The 21,454-nt window shown below is 37.0% G+C and overlaps 1 protein-coding gene across 3 annotated transcripts in view; it reads right to left on the reverse strand.

The window, feature by feature from the left end:
* NFATC3 (nuclear factor of activated T cells 3) overlaps nt 1–21,454 on the reverse strand; it is a 60,022-nt gene that overhangs the window by 17,940 nt on the left and 20,628 nt on the right. For all 3 annotated transcript variants that reach the window (XM_050311138.1, XM_050311141.1, XM_050311139.1), the window contains exons 3-9: nt 20,498–20,660; nt 7,046–7,245; nt 6,201–6,373; nt 5,317–5,457; nt 4,455–4,510; nt 3,708–3,834; nt 799–1,845 (exon numbers count right to left, since the gene is read on the reverse strand). In XM_050311138.1, coding sequence (XP_050167095.1) covers nt 799–1,845; nt 3,708–3,834; nt 4,455–4,510; nt 5,317–5,457; nt 6,201–6,373; nt 7,046–7,245; nt 20,498–20,660 — 1,907 coding nt within the window. The remainder of the gene's footprint in view (nt 1–798; nt 1,846–3,707; nt 3,835–4,454; nt 4,511–5,316; nt 5,458–6,200; nt 6,374–7,045; nt 7,246–20,497; nt 20,661–21,454) is intronic.

Genomic DNA, 21,454 nt, shown 5'->3' on the forward strand with positions numbered 1-21,454 from the left:
TTTTATATGTCATTTAAGGTCAGGCCCTCTCTTCTTCCAGCCTTATTAGAGTGACATGTTCCATAAATGGCTTTGCATCAACATCTCCAATAGTCTGATGTTTGGGATTGGATATTTCTTCTTTTTTCAGTTGGTTGGACAAGTTTTGTAAGTTACACTGTCCAAGTATTTAAAGTACAGACATTTACAGCCTGCCTTTAGCACGGAAACGTCCTTGTTCTGTTATGTTCAACAACTGAATTTCTCAAGAAGTAGTCAGCATGGAGAAAGCAAAACAGCCACTGTGAGCAGAGGTGCTGAATGACAACAGTGCATCTAAGGAATGTCTGTGAGGAGACTGAGAGAGTGCCAAAATGCATGTGATAGATTTTCAAAACACTACCCTGCCCTTCAAAACTGGGACAACTCCCAAACTACATCTATGCAACTTAGATATTTTATTATGACTTTCACTGAAACATATCAATGAGACAACCAGAAAAGGCTTCAAATTAATTCCTTGAACATAAGGTGTCAATGTGTAGGAATTAATCCTCCAGTCTTGTTTTATGACAAAAACAAATTCTATGGGCAAATTAGACTAAAACTCTTGAATTGTATAACTACAAATTTACAGATGATACAGTTAGTTTTAAATAAGTTGTTGCTTTGGACAACACACAAATATGTGACTCCATTTTGATAATACAAATTTCCTTCCATGAAGAGGAGTGGATTCTAAACCAAACAACCCTCACACACACACTTTGTAGTTTAATGTAGATTATATCCCAGTATTAAAATATTATACCCACTTACCATCATCTAGTGTGATGTCTTGTAGTCCTATGGTTTGAAAATTCAGCTCTCTATCCTCAGGTTCAGGTTTAATGTTAATAGCTGCCCCATCGGGTGCAAACGGAGATGAGTCGCACACGGAGTGGTGCCTGAGGGGTGACACAGCGCTGAGAGCCCCCAGGGCAGGGCTGGGGGCCTGGGGAGAGTGCTGGTCTGAGTGACTTGGGGGTGGGGGGGATGAGGTGGGTCCCGAGCTCGGAGACTGGTAGGGCACAGGCTGTAGCTGGGGGGAGGAAGGTCCAGACAGCGGTGAGTGGACCAGCGGGTGGGAAGCTGTTGGGGATGGGGATGAAGCAGATGCCGGATTTGTAGAATGGTATGGGACTTGCTGCAGCTGGGGAGAAGACTGCCCAAGGGAGCAACCCATTGCAGAAGGGATGGAGCCCTGCCCAGTGCTTGGGCAGTGGTATCCCATTGATGGCAGGTGAGCAGACGGCTCTCCGGAATGAGCTGGATGTGCCAGTGGGTGCCCTGCTGTACTTGATGTTGACACAGAACCTGGATTTGAAGAATGAAACTGCACTGGTGGTAGAGTTTGGCAGTCAAGATTTATCAAATGAGGTACAGCTGTGTCTTGCGGAAATGAAATAGCATCAAATCCTTGGCTGGAGACAGAGTTCATAGGAAGACCAGACTGTCCATTGTACACATTATTAGACTGCATAGGCGGGTAAGAAGGCCTCACAGGAGGTGCTGATGTTACCTGAAAAGACTGAACCACAGCAGGAGGCAAAACATGACACTCTTCACTTGGACTAAGGTTTCTACCTTGCATATGTGGCAGGTGGGACACTGCTGAGGTCACCATTGCTGTATATGGTGGTTGAACGGGACACACAAGGCTTCTGGGTGATGTAGACAGGAAATTGTCATGTGGGTGCCCTTGCTCTGGTGAAGGCAGCTGAGTTCGGATTGAATGCAGGCCCTGGACATTGCTTGTGTGTGGCAGGGCCAGAGATGGAACAGCAGACAGATCCACCTCATCTCTGTGCTCTTGCTTCATTATAACTAGAAAAAGTAAAACAGTTTTACAATTCCAACCCATCTGTATCCTGTGATAAATACACACCAATAGCTGTTTAACAACCACAATAGCACTGTTAGTGTCGTTGCTGCAATCTCCCTTCTTTTACTCTGCTTTCATCTTGTTTGGCTTCATGCCTGTTATATTAACCCAGAGAAGCCAGAACAATTCTTCTAGCATGTATTCAAAGGTAGTTATCTTCCCTTCTAACACACCCTCCTATGTAATGTATGTTTTTAAAGACATTTGCAACCCAGTTAGAGAAAGTCCAGTACATCAAAAGGATGCACCAGAGAGACCAGGGGGCTGCTGCTGGGCACCACTGAAAACAGGCAGATGTGCATTCAGTATCAGGCACTGGCAAAACATGAAGGAAATCTTTAGCAGGCTTCAAGCTTTCCTTAGCCTCTGATCACTATGACAGCTGAACTTTGGCAATACAGAAACTACTTTGAGTAGTGCACGTTGTTTCAATTACAGCAGCTCTTTCAGCACATGCCTCAACTTCAATGATGGCAACAACTGTTCCTATAATACAGAGTTACAAAATGACACACTTTCAATTACAGGTTTGGGTTTTTTAAACTCTTGATAGTCTCATGAAAAGATACTGATCTTAAGTAGTAGAAGAATGCTAACACTTAACAGTTCAATTACTACTTTATAAAGCACAGTTAACCAAATATTGAAGTTTAATGAACTCTTACACATACATAGATAATGTGGATTTTAAAGTGTTTGTGTAATAACAGCTGCAGTTACAATTAAAATTGCTTCTTCTGTAGGTAATAAGTGTCATTACTTCATTCCACCATTTAAATAATTTAAATACAGATTTCTCAAACAGAGGTATAGTTTAAGATGTGTAACTATCTTAGGAGTTGATACTCTTAAAAATAGTTGAAAATTACCAGAAATCTGGTAACAATTAATATGTACTAGGCATACCAGACATCTAAAGTACTGCCTACATTACACATGAAGGTATGAAGAGGGTAATTTTAGAGCACAACAAGTGAGCGCAACTTATTTTCAATTGTGTAAACTCATGGAAGTTGGCTTTGTCAGCATATACACTGGCTTCGAGAAGTTTATATTAATATCCATATCCAACTTTAAAGACTCCTTTAGATATCTGGTTTCAAGTGCTCCAAGCAGAGTCGCCACCATCACTGGTTCCCTGGGAATTCTGACTGCTCTGAATGGGTGTGCAGTTCTTAAAGGAAAAGGTGTGCAGTTCTTCTTTCTTAAAAGAAAGTAAGTGGCAGGTGAAGAAGCAGGCATTGCATGTCTCATAGCAACCACTTCCACATCCAAATAGGAGGGATTAAGATGTTTTAACTACACTTACAGCTAACACGTCCCATTTTCACTTCTGGCTAAGTTACAAACTATTTTCTCTCAGTAAGCTGTAATGTGTCCAGAGTGGGGGGAAAAATATTTTCATCTTCCTTGTATCTAAACCTGAGTGGGTTTTTTTGACATTTCAAAAGGGCAAAAAAAACCATAAACCTGTTCTTTTATGATCTTACTATTCTCTGTGTCATCACTAGAGTTATTTAAAGAGTAGCTTCTGAGATTCATCATCATTCTCAAAGAAAAGCAGAATGCAAAAATTATTCTCTAGAAAATGTAATGAAGAAATACCTGGCTGTAATCATAGTACTGGAGCTTACTACTCTATGTTTCCGCTTTTTAATTAGACAACCAACCTTTAGAAGTTGTTTTATAGCCAATTCAAAGGTAACTTATGTACCGATCAAAGGGACATGACTATCTGAGTTTCTTTCAAATGTCTACTTTAAAAGCAAAATAAAATAAAACTTCTGTGTTTTTCATTTGATACCTGGTGTATAAGTAAAACGTTGAGACTGACTTTTCTTCCTCTTGCCATTGCAGAGATAAAACTGCACCTGAACTGCAGCTGTAATGGTTTTGTTATGGTATGGAGGAACTTCAAGTACGATGTTTGCCTACAGGAAACAAAAAAGTTTTCCGTATCAAATGCACACTGGTATTAATTATAGAAAAACTAAAACACATTGCAAAATTAAAGCACCCTAATATTTCGAAATTGTCAAATTTCAAATCAATACACATTACATAATAAAACAGTACTATAAGCAAGTTTTTATTTGGAGACTTTTCTCCCTTTAAACGCGAGTGCTCCAAAGATAAATGCTTTAATTAAATAGACACATCATCTAAAGGATGCTTTGTTTATTTGCCAGAGCATAAAAAACCTCTAGCAGTCAAAGAATTGCATTTTGGATCATTAAGCTTTTAAGAAAAATTTTAATGCACTGGAAATAATTTGTCATCTTCATAAAATTAAGTTTCCTTTTTTCGGTTTTCAAATTCCTTTTTCATTGCTTTCACAAAAAGCATGCTATTTCCAGTTCCTTCAAAGCATCATCTTAATGGCTACTTTACAGTGTTAAGCCAATTTAGAAGTCTCCCATTGTCTGTCTGAATTAGCCAGTGATCTACTTGCTTTACTAAATGAAGTCTAAATTTCAGATCAACAATGAAAACGTCTATTTTCTCATTTAATAAAAATAAGCTTTCTAAAGTAAGAAAAGTTGTTTCTCACCCCTTGACACTTTTCCCTAATTATTATCCCTTCTACCTCCCACTGAGGTCGTCCATCTGTTGAGAGAAATTTAGAAATAAATCAAGCAAAAAGCATTTTCTAATACATGTAAATAATTAATTAAAAAAAATACTTATTATAAAACTGGATTTCTTTTCAGTCATAAAGAGGCCGTTTAAGCAATAGACATCTATTGTAAAAGAAGTGTGAAGTATAGAGCTGCTTTCAGATTCTCAACACTACAACCATTGTAAGCTGACTGTTGTGCAGGATTCTGCATTTAAACCCAGTAGATTCCATACAGTAGACTGAATTCCAAAAGAGGCAGTAGGCATTGTTAAGTGTACAGAGTGTTTTTTACCCTATTTTTCTAAAAACGTTTTTGAGAGGTAGTTGAATTGCTACTAACACTTGTAGTTATTCAAACATGCTGATGACTTAGGGGTTAAGTCACCACGCAAGAGATAACATAAGCCACACCTCTGTGCCCTGACCCATGGGTTATATACATTTACCACAAACACCTTCCCCTGAACCCACAGACCCTGTAGTTCAATTGCTGGGCAAGTTGTCTGTGTTGGGAGGGAAGTAAATCACCTGGTGAACGTCTTTCTGCTCTGACCTGGCATAATCCATATCCTTAACTGAGCACTCGACTCTGTCACTGGGTTTTGTACAGGGTATCAGGGAACCAGTAGCAGCAGTGTTTCTATCAAAGCTGTTCAAGCACACTGATCAGTGCCCAAATGTAGTTTCAGATTACTATTCAGGACTTTTTTTTCTTTTTAAAACATCATTACTTCTTAAAATCAAATTCAGATAGTGCTTTTGTTCTGAAGAAAAAAAAAGAGTAAGACATTACCTTGTCCTTTTTCAAAAAATATAATTTTGGATTCTGCAAGAAAATTGGATCCTGTCACCACCATTTCATGACCTCCATTTACCGAGCAGCTATTGATGCTGTACTTCTCAATCTGAGGAAGTTCTTGAGCAGATCGCTGAGCTTTAAAAAATATTAAGGAAAAAATTATTATGCAGTTTTGATCATGATATTTATTTTATGATTCTAACTTGAAGAATCAGGGGTGAAACTAAAATGACATCTATCTGCATACACAATTCATATCTGTGTATGATTTATCTTTGTTTTAAAAATCATGTTTAAATTACATAATTACAGAAAAGAAACACCAAGAAGCCAGGAGTCTCAACAGTCTCTATTGTTACAGCAAATGAAGTTTTTAGTTTAGGAATACTGGTTTAAAAATTATTTTAGTATTTTCTAGACAAAATGAATTCTAGGGGAAATTGAGATTGTTTGAGGTCGTGTCTTGATTCCTTAGTGCTAGCATTTAACAAGTGAACTCTCCAGAACTTCAGCTGTTCACTAGATAATATTGTATAAAGACAAGTAATGGTATAGACTCTTGTAAATTAAATGGTATCTAGTTCTACCTGGAATGAATATTTTCTCTGAGATGAATCAGCTGCCCCCACTCATACAGAGGAACTCCTGAAGCTGCTGTGTGACTGCACTATAAGGTATTTTTCCTCTAAACCTTCAGGCTACCACTTGGCAAGAACCGTATTTAAAGATACCAAAAATTGAGGTAATTGAGCTTTTATGCACAATGCTTTTCACACTTGTTATACATAATTCTGGCAATAAATATTCTCAGAATGACAATACTACTGACATATACAGAAAACATGAGTATAAATTATATATAGTTAGAGCAATCTTACAGCATTCAACAGGGATGGAAGCAGTCTGCAGAGATAAGACTTTTCCACTAGGCTGTGGGATGTGAACACGGAACACAAGTCGCACTCTGGTGTTCTTCCTTCCAATATCTGTCTCTCCTTTACGGAGCTCTATGTCTGAATTGCGAAGCTTCAAAATACCAGCACAATCGATACTGCAGGATGGAGAGGATGGACAGATGGAGCAGAAGAGAAATGGAAGAAATTGAATCAAACTATTGACAAAGTATACTCTGTAAGCCTTTCTTTTGTTAAAGAATGAAGCGTGTTTTATGTTTTCCCCATGTTATGTTGCTTTAAGTGTTATTTTAAATGTCTGAGATTAAAAGAAGTTAGTGTGAAAATGGCAGCAAGCACTCTGTTGAAACATTTTGTCTTGTAAATGTCTAAAACTGCTGCTTTTTCGAACTTTTAAAAGATTATTTGATATTGCAGGTTGTCTAACTTTCCAAGTAACTTATTTAATATAGTAAACATCATTTACAAAAAGCAAGAGACCTATATTTAGTTCTGCCTTAGGAAGGAGTAGGGAATGACAAAATGCATCCATCAAATCCCAGCTCCTATTCCACGCAGTGGTCAGTTATTCATATGAGACACACATACCTCCATCAATTAGCAGGTAGGCATGAGAGCTTCCCTGCCTCTCTACTCCTTTACTTCTGACTACCTAAACACTGGTATGTTTTAAGAGACATGTCTATCTTAATCGTGACCCACATTTGTTGAAAATATATTGTTCTACATGACTTTTCTTTCACCTTTGCACAAATGAAGAAAAAAAAAGACACATAGCAACCAAACAGCTGATTTATGGAGTGGTGTACCTGGCTGACATATTATTTTCAGGAAGAAGTGGAATTTCCAAAACTTTGGTGCTGGCAATGATTATCTCTTGACTGGCTGTCGCAACTGTTTTCCCAGTGATTCGGTGCACCTGGTAGAAGGCGTGAGGCCGTAGGTATCGATCATCCGCTGTCCCAATGAACATTTGGAGGTTCACAGGCTTTTCACTGTAGCCCAGGAGCTGATGGAAAAACATATTAGTTGACTTCTACTGCATTTGTGTGTGCAATTCTTCAGCAATCAGAAAACTGAGTACAAGTATCTGTCCCCGAAGACAAGTACTGGCACCAATTACCAGAACAAATGGATATTAAAATACCATTGTTACTATTTTAAAATCTTTCAAAAGAATTGCTCAATCTACAGAATCTTGACATCAAAGCTACGCTATGTTATAGGTCTGTTTCTGAGGTGGTTTTTAAACAAAGTCTAATTATTAATTTTACTAAGATGCACCAAGATTCTAGAAATACTAAAATATTTTTGTTTTTCTACTATGAAATTGGAATAGCAACTTTTATTAAACATAAGAGGTTTTGTGAATGCAAATGTATCACGTTAGGACTGAGAAAATATAATTAATAGCTGGAAAATCATGTGTGGTGTATTTTTGGTAAAGAAAATATTTTAAAAACCCCAAATTTTGCAAATATTGATTCATACATCTTTCCTTTTCTTAAATACACATATAGCCACCAACACGTTCAGTTGTCATAAAACCACCTCTTGTTTGAGCTAACAGCAATAATTCTAGGCACAACACATTGAAACATCAGAAAAAATAATAAATTGATTCTAAAAAAAAAAAAGTTCGTTTTATGATAGTACATTGGTAACATTATCCAGGAGATTTAAGGAAACAAGTGTAGCCAACAGTAACACCAAGATTTCCTTTAGACACTGCAACTTTAAAACTGAAGCCTATAAAATATTTCTTATAAAATCATTTTACTTCACCTTTCTGCAACTGGCAGATTGATGCATGATGCAAGTCATATAATTTCTAAACGACACTGGAGCAAATTTGCATTCCATTGACTTTGACATCAACTTATGTTCAAACTAGAGGGAGGGCCACACAGTCATTCTTTAAACGTGGTTTTGTCACGTCAATATTTATGTCTCTAGGGAGAGTTATTTGGTCACACAACAATATTATCCAAGCTCTTTACAAAACTAACACTTAAAAAACAAACAAAACATGTCAATTTAACCTACTCAGAAGAGTAATTTAATGCCAGTAGTCTGCAGCACAAAAGCCCAAAGCACACCCACACCAGCAATCAGAAGTCCCACTGTTGGTGCACTTACTCCTGGCAGGAAGTTTTATGGGTCAAATGAATGCCTGGTTTATATATTCAAATTATGGCTTCAACAGCACCTACCAGACCCATCACTTTTATTAGAGCTTTCTCAAACAAAAATAGAAATTTGGTTTCCGACAGAAGTCTGGAAAGGCTTTGCCAAATATGTAACATCTTTTTGTTCTCCCTGGACTTCGCAATACAAACAGAGTTTAATCCAGTTAAAAAACACCCAACAAACCAAACCAAAACAACCCTTCTGACACTGAGTGGAGACAGTCTAGATTAGCAGAGGTACTTCCCATGTAAATAAGTGCGATAAACAAGAATTTATAAAGGTTGCAGTAGATATATAAATAATCTCCTGTGGCCATCAGTGTACTGAGGTTTCTCTCCGTTCATCTGTAACTACCGGAACACAACAAGAAACTCTCCTCTTAGTGTTGGAATGAGAGTGGATTATAGAGGCTGTTACATCAATGAAATACAGACATATGCACAAGTTCCTTTTTGTACTTCATGCACAACTCCAATGTCTTTTCAAAAGATTTTTTTTGTTGTTAAATACCAAATGAATATTTCAGTATTTTCTATTAGTTTGAATTATTTTATGACATGTATTAGTTTAGCATTTACAACAGCCACCTTGTCACCTGTTCTCAACACTGTGACTCCACCATCCATTTTCCTCAGAGTTAAAATTAAATCTTAACAGAATGGAATCCAGTCTAGATGTGACGTTAGTGTGTTCACTCCAGTACTGGGAATTATAAAAATTACAAGCCAGACCTATTCAAAATTTTGACTAAGTTCCAAATGCGGTCACTGTGACAAAGCTAATTTCCAATTAAGGTTATTTTCCCCTTCCCAAACAATGGTCTGTACACAGCAGTTCTAGAGATACTGGTGATATGAGAGATAAGGAGGGGAGGTGGGGATACTTGCAAAACTAAGCTGGTCTGTCTACAGTCCATGGAGAAAACATCTTCTACAGAAGCCTACACAGAGCAGTAGTTTAATTTAGGGAAGTGAAACATTCCCCATGCCAGCAGTTGCACTGTTATTGCCTGTGAGACTCTATGGCCATATACACTTGAACTGCTCAAAGCCATATCTAATACTAGTTTTCCCTCCATAATTCTTGACCCTCTGTGCTCACCCTGAAATCCCATTATGGAATACAGGGCCTGGTTTATGCAAAGCATGTTGTGGGAAAGGCAAGTCTGACAAAAAATGCCCACTCCACCACAGTTTAGTTATATATCAATAGGTTACCATGTGCATTTGCTGTAGGATGCTCTTGTGATGCCAGCTTGTGTGCTTGAGTCATACAGCATAGCAGTACACCACTGTATCAAAGCAGACATTTGAAACTATTTTACTAGTTTCAGAAGAAGTAAAAACCCCACAAGACTACCACAGTATCACCTTCAGCTAATTTTCTTCTGCTTTACATATTAAATTAAATGAAAAACAAGATGCCCCACGAAGACTACAAGGAAAGTACTGTAATGCAACAGAATACACTTTTATAGTAATTTAGAAGAAATCAATGCATTTTATAATTCTGAAGCATATACATAAGGTACCCCAAGAATTATCTGTAATAACATCAGGACAAACCCCATGAAATTTCATATATACTTAAAAGCCATGCTAGTGCAAACCAGTCCCAAAACAAACAAAAAGCCAACAAGGTCTCCCCTGACCTAGGTCAATTAGATGCTTCCATTATAGCTTTGTCTCAAATATAATTGCTGTAAAGGATCTGCAATGATGTCCTCTTAAAGGTATTGGAGTATACATAAATACGGTTAGGTAGAGAGTAGTAACACATTGGCAAGGTAGCAGAGACTTCAAAAATGTGTACTTTGCATTGCAGATAATTTATTGTATTTATTCAAGGTTTAAAGTAAAAAGAGAAAAAACACTGTAAAACCATAAATATAAACCATGTGTGCAATACATGTGGCAACTAAATAAGCTAGGGGTGGGGAAGAAGAGAATAACCCCTATTGCCCACAGCACAGAGTACAATTCAGGGTCTGATTGCAGTAACAGGACCACATTAAAGGGAAACATATCCCAGCCTTAAGCGGGCAATGAACAGGTTGCACAGTGTCCTCATGTTCCCAACAGCCCTATTTACAGCAAAAAGTCAGTAAGCCTAATTGGCTGTGGATGCTACTGAGACAGCCTGATGTGCTAGTGAAACTCGGGGAGCTGGAGAGACTGTCAAAAAAGCGGATAAAAACTCCTCAACCTTTATATTACAAATTTGTGCTTCAGAATTAACATTTTCCTGTAAAACCTTGTGTAATAAGCAAGCTGACAACTCCAGGCATGCCACGGATTCTGCAAAAGTCAATCAAAGATTTACAGTGTCTGTAATCAAAGATAAGAGTATGTGGGGGCCAATGAGCCAAAGCTTCAGTAGAAAATGATCCAATAGCTCATGGAGAGAATGCCCTGCACATCCCATGTAGCTTCTCTTACATAATCACTCAAAGACCACAGTGAAACCAATACACTGTGTAGCACAACAGAATTAAAGACATGTCACACCATTCCTGAGAAGAGAGGACAGTGCTGGATTACTCTGTTAATTTACCTGGAAGTTCCCCCAGTATATCTAACTAGAGGTGCATTCAGCAGTTTGCTGAAGGGTATCGAAGTGTTCTGAAATCCATTCTATGGCTAATCCTTGTGAGAGCAAGCCTTGGATGTCTCTCTCTATGCAAAACCTGTACAAAATAAGTAAAGCAGAACTTTCTGCCCACCACACTTGGTCCCTGCTGGAGACCAAATCATCATAGGATCTGAACTACCTTCTGTCTCCTAGGAATGGTGTCATCTCTCCTCCATTTAAAGAAAAATGGTATTTGGAGCCTGAATTGACATTACTGATGCAATACCTGTCTTGTGAATAACAAAGGAGACTTACTACCCCAAATCAACTTCAAATCAGGAAAAATTACATATTTTGGAATTTAAAACGCATTCCTTTTAAATACGATTTTGTTCTCATTCAAAAAAATGTTGATTGTTCTTCATTTTATTGACAGCAGCGTTATTACCTCATCTGCTTTATGCCCAATTCTGTACGTTAAACAGCCGAAACATTTAAGTCAGCAGAACAAAATTCCTAATTGTTTTCCCATGAAAATACCTACATAATTAACTTGAAAGAACATACACTATGCTTAGTTCAAATACATAATGAAGACATGGTATACAAACCTTTATTTCACCTTAGGAAAGAAAACACAATACACACAAATAAGAACACAGTGTCTTTGTACAGACTATAGGTATTTAAATAAACAGCTTTTTACAACCTACTGGCAAGTGCTGCAGAATCACCACGATGAAGATGTGTTACAGTAAGTCACTACAGTATCAGCATGCCCCGGATTCAGTCACAGGTCACTTACAGATGGGATAGGAACCTGAACTACTACTTGAGCCCTAGGTAGACTTTCAGGTACACCTTCCAGCATTTACTCCATTAACATGCAGTCCTAGACCTGCTGACTACAAACAAAAGTTACTAATTTTACTTCAAAAAAAAGATAAACCACTTTCCCAGGAGCAGTAAACTGTGTGCTGTAGACAACCAGTAAGTTCCTGCACAGTGTCACTACTGACCTCTAGAAACCCTGCTCTGTAACAGAATCCTGATACACCACCCACTGCTCTGCTGAGGAAACTCAGTCAAGTTGTTTTTGTGTTTCTATATCGTTTCCATAGCAAAGGTCAGTGCCTGCGTAAGTTAAACTAAAGCTGGAAGGCTAAAGACTGAAGGTCACTACAGGATAAGCCCAGAAGGGCTTCATGCCAAAGCACTTCCAGCCGTATTACTACACTGCACACAGGAAACTCAGGCATGGCTATACTGAGTTCATAGTTTTTACCCAGTAACTACAAAGACAGTCAGTTAATGAGAGAACTTTTGGATCATCCAGAAGTTGTATTTTAAATGGCAAGAACACTCCTACATTCTTAATGCACACCTTGAAAATCCTATAAAAATGCGTAACACTAGATACTATATACATTGATTTAAGCACTAAAGACAGCAGCATTTAAACCTTGAATTTTGTGGCAGAAGTGAGAATCTTTTACTTGCTGAGGACATTAATTAAGAGGCATCAACCTGGAAAAAATAAGTTAGCACTTTTCCAGATTACCTAGAGATTATACTGGGACCATATCTGGTACACGTCATTGGTTCCATACTCCTATTTAAAGGAAACCTTGCAACACATGAAAAACTCGTAAGAAGACTCTTTTTAGTCTCTAATACTTGCAAGTGCTACCTCTTTATTCCATCCTTTTTTTTTTTTTAATTAAGAAGGTTCTGTCCATGCTTTTCATTTATTGTTGGTGATACTTGGCCTGCAATCTCTATTCAGATGTAAAAGCTATTTATCCAGAAGATGTAATTTCTTAAGACATGCAACAAAACTTGAGAAAAATATTCAACAGAAAATATGCATTTCACAGTAACCAGGTACTTACAAGACAACACTGGTATACTTGGAAATAGTCTGGTTTTCTGAATCAAAGCGTCCCCAGCTTATTTACAAAAAGCCAAACACCTAATAGTGTCACTGAATCCAGAATTGATGTCAGGGTTTCATATGCCTACACTTTCAGTCTTAGAATTGAAGGGAAAATATGGAACTGGGAAAGACGGGGAAAAATAATTTCATTAGTTAAGTTTTATGCTCAGCAATCAAGCAACACGGTGATACGAATAACATCCAGATGGTGTCAAAACCTATTTAATTGCATTTTTATAAAGCGATTTTCCTGCAAAACTTTCCAGCATTTACTAGGAAATTGTCATGCTTAATCAAACATTTACTGAGGCTTAATACTCAAGTTTTATCTTTTATGTGGCTTTTCTTGCTTGCTAATTGAAGATGGAGATGTGATCAACACTTTACCACTCCTTCCTCTGTGCAATTAATTCAATGCTTATGGCATTACTGGATTGGTAAAGTAGGCTGATTAGAAAGAAAGCTTTTACATACAAATAAGCCTCCCTAAAAATAGGGCATAGTCTTGAAATACAAGGCATGTCAGGGGTAAAGTTTGGGATAATCAAGTCTTTTGTTCACTGAAGTTAACAATCTACGTTCATCAAATGCAGCAACATCTATATAAAAACCCTCAGTTCAAGCATGAGCAGAGAATGAAACACAGAGCTGTATTAAGAACTACAAGCACTTACTAAACATTTATTTTGGATGGAGATTTCCTAGGCTTTTCAACACTGATATGAAAAGCATGTTGTAACCAGTTATTTCCTTCTTGATATTCTCACAGCAGTTGGATGCACCTCAGTGACTTCTGTATTCCTTAGAAAAACCCCAAAGTCACAAGGTAAGGAGGACAAAAGAGAAGAATGGAGGCCCTATTTTAAAGGGTGAAAAGAAAAATCTGTTCTCTTGAATTAGGTATTTTTTCCTTTTACTTTGGAAGACTGACTGAGTAAAGATATGGTATAATTTACCATGAAACATAAACAATCCTAAAGGAAAAGAAACTTAACTGCTTGAATTTCGGTCCGCTTCAAAAGCAAATTTTTTTTTTTTTTTTAACTTAAAGAAAAAAGCAAACCATGCCTTCTAAATGTTTTGCTCCGTGAGACAGGGGAGATGCAACCCACAAGCCTGGAGTCTTTTGGACAGCAATATCAGAGAGACACCAGAGCACAGCTTTGAAGAACCAAACTTTTTTTTTATACAGACATTTTTCCACAAGGATTTCACTTTTGAGTGGTGTGCAGTGACTTCACTAAAGAACTGTGAAGACTGTTGGTTTTAAAAGCTGAAGGGTTGTCTGCCAAGCTGAACAGCACATCTAGCAACAATGACTTGGGAATAAAAGCAAGGGATGACAAGGATTCAAGAGCATGAGGATGAACATAATTTGAAACGTAAGATACAATGACTAACATCAGTGGTACAATTTATCATGAATTTAACAACAGTTGCATTTACAAAAAAACTTGAAGCAAACCACATACATAAAATGAAGAAACCAGAGCTCAGGGAAGCTATTGAAAATCAGACTGACCACAGTCATCTCTTGTAGCTTTGCAGGGGTGCAATGAGTGCAGACCCATAATCTTCAATGGCCTGTTTCAAAGAGACTGCAGAAATTCATGGGAGAAAACTCCATTCAGATTTATTAGGCAATATCCCAACCATTGGCTCAGAAAAGTCTTAACAGCTCATGGGAATTTATTTTATTATTTCATTCTGATTCTGCAAAGGTTATAACGTTACAAAAAGTTAAATGTCTGATCTTAAATATAAATATGTTAAAACCAAAACATCAACTTCCCCTTCCTGAAGCACAGTACTATTTTCTATCACTTGATTATTTGATGTACCTTTCCATCAACTGAGAAGGAAAAGCACATCAAACAAAGTATCTTTGTCTTTTGCCAAATAAACTTATTGAGTAGACTGACTTGAAGACTTTAAAATAGTACAGACCTTTGTGACTGTGAAAAAAAACAGTGAGAGATAAAAGGAATAAACTTTAATAAACTACTAGGTAGGGGCACAAGTCCAACTAAAAATATTTTAAAGGTCATTACAAAAACAAACAGGTCCTGCAAAGGACTAAAGCAAACAAATTGCAAATATCAGTGCATTATTGGTCATGGTACCACGTGTTTACACAATGTACAGAACATTCTTCAAGGTATAAAAACTTGGATTTCTATTTCTGAAATATCACACTTTTACACACTCACTGCTTGCAGACAGGATTGAGAGTGTTTTAAATACTGACATGCATTTCTGAAGAGTATTTTAGTTTGTTCCTGTCCAGTTCTATGCACTGCAAAGAAGGATATAATTTAATAGCTAAAATAGTGTTAAGACTAACAGACCAACTTTACACAGTGCAGAATTGCCAATCACATGTAACTGGTCATCACACTGTCCATCTGCACTTTGCTCTACTACACTCTTGAAAAAAACTAAACAAATCAAACAAAAACAAACAAAAAAACACCAAACAAACAAAAACCACCAAAAACCCAAACAAACAAACAAAACAAACCTTTACCAAGGGGGAAATGTGCTATTCCTGAAACGCCAACTCCAAATGCTAATTATGCTACGAACAGATTTTGGACAAGCGTTTCTGGGATAGAAATAGGTTATTCCCACATAAGCTGTAAAAGAAATCCCATAAATTGGTTTTACTTTAGAAAAAAAATATTAGTAAACATATGATACAAAAAGCAGATGATTGTCATCCAGTGTGTAATTTTTATTGTTTTTCATACCAGTTACTGCATTTTCTAGATTGAGCATTCAAACATAGTAGATGCATCAATATGGCTTTTGCTATCTATTTTGGGGATTATGAAGTAGAAGATGCCTGGTCATCAAATTGTTCTTGAAACATATGCATTTCCAGAATCTCATCCAAAGGTTGATGTTTTTCCCAATACAGCCCATTACACAGTGCACACAGATTGATACTTATCCTCCACCTCTGGATTTATTGGCACATTGCTGTCACCAAACAACAGTAGGCAACTACAGCTGGGATACAGCCTGCCTTCTGATTATGGACTAAGTAGAAAAAAATTCAAGATAAAAATAAAAATTAAAGAGTGAAAGGCAAGAAGAATGGGAAGGGTCACAAAACACTGAAAAAGTGTGCTATTCATTGGGCATAGAGGAAAGGGAGAATTCTGGTATTATACCTGACAGTCAAGTAGTTACACACATTGGCCGCACAGAACACCTGGGAAAAGGTGACAGTCACAGAATTACAGGTCAGGAAACATACACTCATTTAGACAGCCCTTTTGTTAATTTATTGTTAGCAGATCATCTCAGACATTGCTGAGTTACATCCTCTCTTGTTGCTTATAGTTTCTTCCACCAGAACTCAGGTAGAGTTTGACAAGCGTTTTGAGAAACATTCCTGTTTCAGAAGTTTCAAAGTAGTTCAAAATTAGTTTACGTTAGCTCAATTAGTTTAATTTCTCTTCCACTGCAGCTCTTCAGTCATGACTTCAAGCTCAGAACTGACACTGAGTCCCTTATTTACATGACTCCATTAAACCTCACACAGCAGATGACTGTTTTCTTGTCATTGACCAGCAGTGCACAGCCATCCAAACAAACTAGCTTAGATTTAGTATTTCTTTCAGTTTTGATCTTACACTTTTCTTCAGCTGTAATACTGCTGAGTTGTCCATATGGATTACATGATGTTTCCCCTCCTCTGTTACTGTGAATCAGCTACAGAAATAATTTTGCTTATGGCAGAGGAACTGGTGAATCCTTTCACAGTACAGTAAAAAGACACTTCTGGTACAGGCGAATTCTTAATAGCTACCATTGCTCCAAATTTATCTTGCATACATGGGATGTGAGTGGATTCTATATAGTGGATTCTATAGTATATAGATACACTGTCTATTTTAGAACAAATTACCCCTATTTATAACTGATTCCCACAGTGTCGAATGGCCACAGGACAGATACTCCTTGCATACAGAACGGTACTAACAAGTAGCTGTGAGTTCAACAGTCCCTGAGTACATCACATTGCATGGTTAGCAAGATAACTGCCATGTAGATCATCACATTCCCTAGCAACAGGACAAAAGATAAAATGGAAAGACTTCCTGGTGTGCACAACACAGCTTACAGAATTTACTGCCAAAAGTTATCATTAAATTTAAAATACTTTAGCTCAGAAAATTGCAGAAATTGACATGAGTAGCAGGAACACAATATATAAAACTAGTTTTCTTGTTTGAAAAAGAAACATTCATTTTAGATCAGGAAGCTAAAATACAATAGTAAAAAAACCCCAAATTATCCCTGAGAGATCTTTATCATGTGCCACCTGCTCTAAAAGGCTTTTCTGGTTTTGATCATAGGCATTATCCAAGTGAAGTCTCATGAAGAACCTTAACCCGTTTAGGTAAAAGGAAAAGCCCGTTCTAGAAAACTGTAAGTGTAAACATTATTTTATGTACAATTTGACATAGGGGAAGGGTGGGAAATTCAAGCAATGATGATTTTTCCCTTAGAGTTGTATGAAATGTGACAGCTACTTGTTTAAAAGGCTTTGTAGACGGGTGAAGTTCCTACTCTAATCTATGAATTAAAATGGTAAATGTAGACAGCGCTCAGAGGCTATGTCTCCTGGCAGTGCATTACAAAATTTCCACATAATTTAGATGACAGAAGTTCAACATGCTACCTTTCTCCTTGCAAACCATTCTGCTAAATTATTTATTCCTTCCCTGTGAAAACTGTCAGCCTTATCATGTAGATTCTCTACCAAGGTAAAAGAAACTGTTCCAGATGACATGAATTCACTGGATCATACTCCCAAGAAAGCAGAGATTAAAATGAAAGGTATCTGCTAGTTAGAACATTTTGCATTAGAAAACAAGAGATCATCATTACAGAATTTGCATTCTTAAAGGTGAGAGACATACAAAGCAAAGCATGATGCTCCACTTGATTTCCTCCCATTTGGAAATAAGCTAATTAAATGTACTCACAACAGATGATGCCAAATTTGTCAGAAGCTTAGTGTCCTAGCAACAGGTACGGTACAGTATTAGTAACAGATTAATGACATGCACTAATAGATTAATGGCTTGTTATGTACTATCTTAAAAATCTTTATTTTAATAATACATTAACTGCGCATGCAGAACTACAGAGGTTTCACAGTTTGGAAATTCAATACTCCAGTTTTCTATAAAAATTATTTTTTTCAAAAGCAAGCCAAACTGTATAAGAAGAAAAAAGCACAGAGGCCTTCCGGCACCCAAAGATGTGCAGCTGGGCTTGACAACTGCTGTAGGTCTGGTCCAATTGAAATATTCTATTCTATTTACCCACATTCTTTCTCATTTCTGACACTGGTTAACACATAGTTATTTTACACAGGAAAATGCTGAGCGCTTTATTGCAGTGATCACACACATGAAAGGGGCTGGTCTAAAGCTAAGAGCACCAAAAAGAAAAAAGTCAGAAATAAGCAGTAATGTATATCGTGAACTGGATTTGTGTAATAAGCTTCCAGAAGTTCTGGAAAATATTTCAGTTTGTATTTAATGTCTGCTTACAGATATTTAGTATTTACCTTTACCAAACTTGGCCCTTTGCAAACTGTTTTTCTCAGCAATGAGTAAAAAGTTAATACGAATCAATGCTTTGTTTCATAACAACTTCCTCTCTCCTATCAAACACAACAACTAATTCCCAATCCATCTGGAAGAGACCAAATTGCAAAGTAGAACACTGATTTGCATTTGTATTCATTTTATTTTAGAGAGGCCTAGTACAATGCATGAGACCATCAGACACCTAAATATTATCCTCATTTTTAAGATAGCATTCTTGTATGGTGAGGTATTTCACATTTCCAATGCAAATAAGCAGCTTTTAAAATCATTGCTGTAAGTCACATAGGCTACAGACCTGTTGTATTGAGTAGAAAAAAGGATGGGGACAGATTATGCCAATCCTACTAGCACTTTGCATCTCCAATAGTAATGAGTTACTCCCAACTACTCGAAGAGGATAACTATTTCAAATACATTTTTAATGTACAGACTGCTAAAGCAAAAGATTTAGGACTGAAGCTCTGACCATCATTTTACTGGAAAAGAACAGGAAATATCCAGGATTTGGAGGAAAAGACAAACCCTGCTGTAACCTTCATGTAATCAATTTTTTTTCTCATTGTTTTAGAAAGATTTTGTAACTGTTAAGATAAAGGCCATTAAATAAGATTCAGGTGAATAAGCAGAGAGACATTGCTTTCACCCAAGGATGTGACAAACATAGCTAAGGCATCCTAAGAAGTCCCACAATTCCTCATCTTCCCCATGTTCGGTATATGAGGGTGGGTTCCCTTCCAAGCTGTATGAGCCAGCTGACACAGTGGATATTAAAGGAGACATGAGTGACTACCCCTAACCAATCCAGAAGTCTTCCCAGCATAGAGCAAGATATTTGTGTACACACCAGAACACTCAAAGAGGAGCACGTCACAGCTTGTCAACACAGTTATTCCAACAATATTAAACCCACACATCTTTCTCTTCAAAGACAATATGATGCCAAAGTTTTCTTATGAAAGCCAAGCCTTGTTTGCTGGGATCTTACATCAAATTCTGAGCTCAACAATAATTGGACAGTGTTTGCAAACTATTTAAATAATATACTTTAGATGTCATTAGTGTTTGGAATATACACCATTAGCTATAAAAACCCAGCTAAAGCAACTGTTAATGGCAAGTACCACTTATGGAAACAGTCAGTGTATCACCATGCTCTGTGCCGAGATGAGGACTGCTGCCTTCACTACTACATTTTCTTCAAGTTGATCAAAACTGTTCTAAGAGACAAAAAATCTTCCATGATTCTGTTAAGACAATAAAAACTATGTCAAAAAAAGAAAGGCAAGAAACAAGTTTTACTTGCCCTTGTAGATAAGTAGTCCAAATCTAGGTGATGTCTTACTTTTCAAGGAGATAGCCAACATTAAATTGTGAGTAAGAATCTTTGGTTTATGCTGAAGAAATAGAATAGTCAAGTTTGATTCACTACAAATATTTAAGTGAAAATTTAAGGAATTTATGGGTACCATTTCACAGAAATGATCTGATAAAAACACAAGAGGCATTTATAGTATTCAGAAGCTGTTTCAACACCAAAAGGAAGATTTCTGATTCAAATGAAGCTTTACCACATTTCAGTATAGTTTCAACTAATTACGGTGACTTCTCTTACCTGCCCCCATGCACAGTCCTTCCTCCTTAAACCTTGTGAATAATAATAACAATAATAATAATACACTATTGCACTGTGAACCCATTCACAGGCATAAAACTTCATACAGCATAAAATTGTGACAGGTATTGTAACTGTTGCAAACTAAATTTTTTAGCATCCAAAACTAACTTTTGTATAGAACTAGTTCCATTTACGGGAGAAAATCTTACCCAGGAAAGACTGTAAGCTTCACACAAGGGAACAATTCACAGCATTGTAAATACCAACAACTGTAGTTAAAAAATTACCTTCTATTCAAGAAAGCCAGACTTCCTACCTTCACTACAGGGTGTCCTCCAGTAGACGCTTTTACTGCTCCTCGGCTTCCTTCTGTTTCATAGTGAGCTCTGTGATGAGTTTTAGGCTGGACTTCTATTTTCAGTTCACACTGCCCATAATGACTTGGTAAAGGCCAGTCAAGAGGTGGCAAGGAAGATGTGCTGCAATCAAGATGAGCACACTATGATTACAAGAACTGTGCCATCTGGTCACAGTACAAACAAAGCCTTCACTGTAAAACACAATGATATCACTTTCCTAACAAATGATAACCAAAGAAGAATACCTACTAGCTTAAAAATGTTATGTGAAAATTCCAAAATTTTGCTGGTACATTAAAATCTTCAATTAATCCCAATTTATTTTGGGGTTGTTAGAATGGAATTTTTTCCTTCCAATATCTGATTAAAAGAAAGGTACTGTATGACCTCAAGCCTCACACTACCAGTGCTACTCTACAACACCTTTATATTAACTTTTTATCCTCAAGTGTATCAGAAAGCAAGTTTAAATGGTTTAGAGGGAACAGTATAGATTCACTCTTTGCCAGTCATTAAGTTTTGACCCTCTGCATTATTATCTTTCAACTTGTTGTTTTTGTTTTTTCTAAGTTTGGCAAGCACTGCACTTTATTAACTATCATTAAAATGAACACTGTATGATCATCCAAGTTTTAAAAAGCTTGCTGTTTTACCTAAGCATAAAGACTTTCCGCAACAGGCAACAAAGACACCTAAAGTACATGTTCAGCTTATCCACAGATATACCCTTTTATACATTAGCAAAGTCACTCCAGGGAAAAACAAAACGCAGTTAATAGAAGTAATATGGAAGAACTTCAAACTAAAGTTTTCCTACCTACCCTTTTACCTGCATAGATTTATAGACTTAAGATTCTAAAAAAATGAACAGTCAGATGCAAGTCAGTAACTACCTGGTGGAGTAAATTAAATTA

This window comes from Myiozetetes cayanensis, unplaced genomic scaffold, assembly GCF_022539395.1.
Source record: "Myiozetetes cayanensis isolate MyiCay16 unplaced genomic scaffold, myiCay2020 scf16, whole genome shotgun sequence".
Taxonomy (NCBI): domain Eukaryota; kingdom Metazoa; phylum Chordata; class Aves; order Passeriformes; family Tyrannidae; genus Myiozetetes; species Myiozetetes cayanensis.